At 41.4% G+C, this 5,629-nt stretch overlaps 2 protein-coding genes and 1 long non-coding RNA gene across 3 annotated transcripts in view; 2 read left to right on the forward strand and 1 right to left on the reverse strand.

Moving 5' to 3' along the window:
* Positions 1–4,482, reverse strand: part of LOC106818412 — a gene marked incomplete at its 3' end in the record, with an annotated part of 11,677 nt that extends 7,195 nt beyond the window's left edge. The window contains exons 1-3 of the mRNA XM_014823125.1: positions 4,473–4,482; positions 3,830–3,980; positions 2,885–2,996 (exon numbers count right to left, since the gene is read on the reverse strand). Of these exons, the coding sequence (XP_014678611.1) occupies positions 2,885–2,996; positions 3,830–3,980; positions 4,473–4,482 (273 nt within the window). The remainder of the gene's footprint in view (positions 1–2,884; positions 2,997–3,829; positions 3,981–4,472) is intronic.
* LOC106818415 lies at positions 843–2,107 on the forward strand. Its single transcript, XR_001395211.1, has 3 exons — positions 843–991; positions 1,467–1,522; positions 2,079–2,107. It is a non-coding gene; the product is annotated as an uncharacterized LOC106818415 (long non-coding RNA).
* An 86-nt stretch (positions 4,483–4,568) lies between the features above and the next one.
* Positions 4,569–5,629, forward strand: part of LOC106818413 (nucleolar and coiled-body phosphoprotein 1-like) — a 13,506-nt gene continuing 12,445 nt past the window's right edge. The window contains exon 1 of the mRNA XM_014823126.1: positions 4,569–4,611. Within this exon, the coding sequence (XP_014678612.1) occupies positions 4,569–4,611 (43 nt within the window). The remainder of the gene's footprint in view (positions 4,612–5,629) is intronic.

Genomic DNA, 5,629 nt, shown 5'->3' on the forward strand with positions numbered 1-5,629 from the left:
CTGGGGGACATAGACCCTCTCAGCAGTAGTACTGGCTAATGCGGAGTGAACCCAAGCCGAAATGCGCTCAGGGATACGTGACGTGCCTGAGACGTGAAACTAGGAACAGCCACCGGCACCAGCCTACAACAATGTCAATGACAGTTTGGGCGACAGTCTGAGTGAACACCTTCAGGCTTCAGGCTTCACTGTTCGTAACAATGAAATAACCTGGATTAATCACAAATAACTTACGAAAGGTTGCGCGTAACCTTAAAGGACCAATACACACGTTGGTGTCGCGGTCGCAATGCAGAATGGGTTTACACGTATTTTTTATTATTGCGATTTAGCATGGAAAAACGAACGGTTTATGACTGCAAACCGATAAGTATGGTAACTCCGACAAGATTAATAAAACCGGGGAATTTCTTAGCATGTGTCACTTTGAACTACGTTTACGCATTAGCGCGAATTACTAACGAGCTCAAAACATTGATAATCAAGTGAGCTGTGAATCGCTTTCTTACCCGAGAGCAGATTTGAGTCCATATCACGTCTATTTCCAACTGCAAAACCGGCTCACAAACAATCAAAATCTAGCAGAGAAAACCACGCCATTTTGTGAGAGAAAATGTGACGCTTTACGACACACTGCCAACAGGCCCAACACCGACATGGCCAGCGTGACGTAATATCGCAAAAGTTTTTATTTGTCGTAATATTCTAGCGCACGTTGATAAATTAACGATCACTTATAACACCAAACATAGAATTTAACAAAACGTGAAACTATTCCCGACAGTTACGTATAACTGCGTGGTTTTCTCTATCATACGAGGAACAAAAGTTAGGAATATTTTAAGAACCACAGCAGCGCCCTCTTTCAAACGCACGTGCCATCATGGAAGTTGCAAACCGTGTTCCTGATGGCGTTTTGCCGTTCATTGTGGAATACCTCGAGCGGAATTATCCAGATTCGGCCAAGACCGTAAAAACAAAAAGCAGAATCGTAAGCGCTTCAATTTCGTACGTTACCGCTGCACGTGCGGTCGTTTATTTTCGATTTAAAATCACTTTTTCCGATGACCACTTAGGGTCATTTGCGTCGCGTGTGCACCGCCTCGCGTGTCAATAACATAACACTCGTACGATCGGACCTATTTGCAAAATAAACAAAGTATCTTGCGTATATTACAGGCGTGTATTTTCCCACCCACGTGATGCATCAGTTGCTGAAAATAACATTAGACTGACGTTAACTCCGGGTTAATTAGGTGGCTGTGGGCACCAACCTGGTTAACTAATGCCATTCGATTCTGTGGCTGTCTGCCGGTCTGTGTTTGATAGACTGTACCACTGGGAATAATTATTCGCGGCATTATCATGTGTATATAGTTTACATTGTTAATGTTCGCTGTAGAATTAAGATTATCGCGTGTTCTCTGTTATCTGCGTTCTATACCAGGCATGTTATTTTGTTTCAGAAACCCTTGGCGAAAGGGTCGCCAAAGATTGAAAACATTTTCAAAGATTGGAACAAGTAAGTTTATCGGAAAATCTAGTGTAGTGGGTAGTCGCTATCATCATGATCGGCATCGACGTAAATCGGTATTTCTATAGACTATATTTGTTGTCGGCACTAAAACCGTTTCAATGCTAGTTCGTTTGTGTATTTGTTTGTTTGCCTTTGTTTTTATTTGTTTGTTGGCTTGAGACGTAGATGCTTTGATGTCCTGAATGCTATGAAACATTAGTACATCATTCTCCCAGCAGGGGGCAGTGCTCATGCCCAAATAGTTGCAATGATGAATCTTATCACGACGGTCTTCAGAATAACGTTGTGGTGAAAATCGTGACTTCTGATCGCAACCTCAGAGACTTCGAGTCGCAATGAGCCGTTAACATTTTTGTCATTACTGTATACGCCATATTTTTACGAAATTTGCGAAAAATAAACCACCTCGAAATATATAGTGTATACAGTATTCAATTACGTAATGTGAGATTATTATGAATGCAATTGTGAATGCAATTGTTCGATGTCACAATTTAAATTTTTTTTAGAAAACTTACTTCGAACTTGTTTACACTTTCAGAAACCTACAGACACCCGGCAATGGAAAAGGTGGGTAAAATTACCGGACAAGATACGGTTTTGTTAAAAAAAAGTTTGTCGCCGTGAAAAATGTGTCGCGGTGCCCAATAATTGCGAAAATATCGTAAATATCTGCTTTCATGATGTGAATTTTAACCGTCGTTTGAATTGCGAATCGGTCAGATAGTCGGACTGAAATCTGGCAATCTCGGAATCTTTGAAACCCTGATATTCACAATGGTTTTCGTGGCTGAACGGTTGGGCAAACCCTAGGCTGCTGTATCAGCTGTCGCATGCCTGGAGGGAGTTGCAATGATGAAATTTTTCACGACGGTCTTCAGACGTACGTTGTGGTGAAAACCGTGATTTCTGATGGCAACGCCGCACCCCTCACGCTATTCTGTTTACATAGACATCTAATTGTTGATGCAGATCTCCGTAATAACTTCAATCATACCGTCTGCAAAAAAATCGTACTCTTCCGTCCTACCCTTCAATTCGTACATCGAAAAGAAAACGATAGATATATCTGTATAATAATATCAGGAGTTGATAACAGATATCTCTATTATCCACTCCTGATAATGTCATTCCTAGTTTCAATTAAAATTTCAAATCAAAATTACAATCATACCTTTGACAGGAAGCAATACGTGTAGTTCTCAATCTCATTTCAATCCTATTTTTGACATATTGCCGATATAGTTACATTATTATATATTTATGTGTTGAGTTGTATATAGATATGATGAGATTGCTGCAATCACACAACACAATACAATAAATGACACGAGTGGCTACACTCACCCTCTGCGCGGGCGAATCGCTCTTCAACGCGAGCTGCCCGAGATGCTGCGTGCCGTCGCCTTGCAGCGGTGCTGCCACCTGGCACTGGTCCTGGTTTACGAGCGCCAGGCCACTGTGAGAAGGTGAGGTCAAAGTGTTAAACGGGCGCGCGAAAGAAGCGCTTTGAACGTATAAGGACACGTAAAAAAACGCGACTAAAACATTAACATAAAATCATGTGCATAAAAAAATACAAAAACAATAAATAAATACTATAATAACTGCACACGAATGAATTTTACAAATACAAAAAAAGAATACATAAATAAATAAATAATAAGTAATATAATGCTCGTGGAAACTCTTACTTACACGGCTCGTACACTTTCAACAACAACAATATGTAGTAAAACCCCTGATTTATTATTTAATATTACTATTTAATATTGCTAGCCTATTACTATTTACTAACTCAGTGTTCGAAATAAGAGAAAAATTGTACTTGTCTGACGGACAAGCTACAAGATATTTTTGCTTGCCCTGCAAAATTTTTGCTTGTCCTGATTAATAATATAGAAATATAGTAAATGTGTAAGACATTTAATCAAATTAAATTTTAGACCCAATATCTTACTTTGTAATTTTAATACAGTTCACTAACAGTTCAAATTAGACACCAAACTTGAAAGAGCATAAAGAAGCACAATTATTTATTTGAAGTCTTAACAAAGTTGAAGCGATGGTAGAAAATTATGAAAAGTTGCTCTAAAAAGCTGCTCTAAAATGGTGCTTGTCCAGCGGACAAGCTACTGGACAGGTCTACTTGTCCTCCGTGGAAAAGGACAAGTGAGAACAAACGGATAGCCCTTATTTCGAACACTGCAACTACACAATTCACACATGGATTGCGACAGAAAACACAAGGAACGCGAAAAATGAACGGCGGACACACGAGGACAGACGCACTTGTTCGAGGCCTGCTGCACGAGGGCGCCACCTGCGAATTCGGGCTGGAGCGTGCCGACGACGTACTGGCTTTGCGTTGCCGTGCCAACTACGGGGAATCGCGACGCAGACGACCAGCCGTGTTCGGAACTCGCCTCCGACGAGTCGAGAGCTGCAGACGACACGCAAGCAGACGATGTAAGCAACAATTTGGAGAATCCGGAAAAATTGAGAAATAATCTAACTATAAATTTCTAACATTCACACATACTCAGGGGTCGAAATTAGCGGTATCCCGATATGCCGCGGGATAGTAGATTCTTGGTTTGGAGGTACCAGATTTCCAATGCTTGCGGCTGAGCGGCATGCGGCGAACGCTGCAGAAGGCGGACGCAAGCGAGAGAGAGGGAACCGGCCCCCTCCGGCTGGGAAGAGGAGTGGAGTGTAGGTAGGGACGTCTCTCTGTGGTCCCGCAAGAAGAGGAGTCAGAGCCCAGAACCCGGCCTCACGTGCCTAGTGATTACACTATTGTTGACAACGGGGGCGGTGGTTAAATGCAGTGTTCCGCACAGGAACGGCGATGTTAAAGAATTTCTGGTAACAACGGCGGGCACCACTTGTCGGCCTCCTATGTTAAGTACAGAAACCCTGCATATCAAATTACCGCAACACATGTATACGACATGTATGTAGCAGGTAGAAGCAGCCGGTCGAACCTTCAGATTTTTATTACTGGTCATCCAGTGTCGCGGGATACCCCATGATATTGAAGATCTGGGTATCCCCGCCCGGCCAAAGATCTGGTATACCACATTTTGGATAGTAATGCTTCAACAAATGTTGTATCCAAACTATCTTGAATAATGCAATAATGAGCAATTTGGAAAATCATTAATATTAGGATGTAATTATGAGTATAAAAATCATGAAAACAGTATTCGTACGAGATATGCACAGAGCACAGTACACCTGCAGAGGTATTGTCTAGTACGCATTGTCTGGTTCAGCTTGATACATACTGTATACCATCATCACATATCGTATGATCAACATCGGCCAAGCTTACGCTCGGATTAGTGGTCTATCTCCCCAGGTACTCTCGAACGTACCGCGCTGGACAACCGGTTTGCAAGCAAGAGCGTGGGTTAACTTTAACCTGAGTTAAATTCCTTAACTCAGAGTTAAAAAGTTAACTCAGAGTTAAATTCGGTTTCAACAAGTCGTGGATTAACTTTAAACTGCTGATTTAAATATGCCTAACTCAGAGTAAAATTAACGTCTGGTTCGGAACCTGGGATTAACTTCTTAACTCAGGGTTAAAAAATTGGCTGATTTTTACCTTTTTAACAGCCCCAGTTCGAAAAACAAAAAGAATATCGCAAACACCGACGACCCACTTTTTTCGGACAGGCTTCCTGTTAACGTCACATAAAATGGTTTACGGGTGAAATGAACAAAGGAACACCCTCGACGAAGTACCGGCTTGTCGATTTTTAAAGGGGCTACCGCCCACATTTACGAAAATACATCTAGTTGTCAATAGGCCCCATGTTCTCTATCCTTGAAAGCGCCGACGGTACGGTAAGAATTGTCAATAACGAATACTGCATAATTTAACATAGAAGAAACATAGCTTACATTTGAGTTATTTATAGTTATACTTCGTATCATCCTTAACTTGAGATTAAGTTTCGTACGGTTATTTAGCTCTAGGATAACTAATATCGTTAAGAGCTAATTAGTTGTAATCTATACTGCCCAGTGTCTCGAATGCAAATGGAGTGGCCCGGCTTGATTTTGCTTGTAACCATATTATTTGAC

This window comes from Priapulus caudatus, unplaced genomic scaffold (assembly GCF_000485595.1).
Source record: "Priapulus caudatus unplaced genomic scaffold, Priapulus_caudatus-5.0.1 Scaffold2225, whole genome shotgun sequence".
NCBI classification, from domain to species: Eukaryota; Metazoa; Priapulida; class Priapulimorpha; order Priapulimorphida; family Priapulidae; genus Priapulus; species Priapulus caudatus.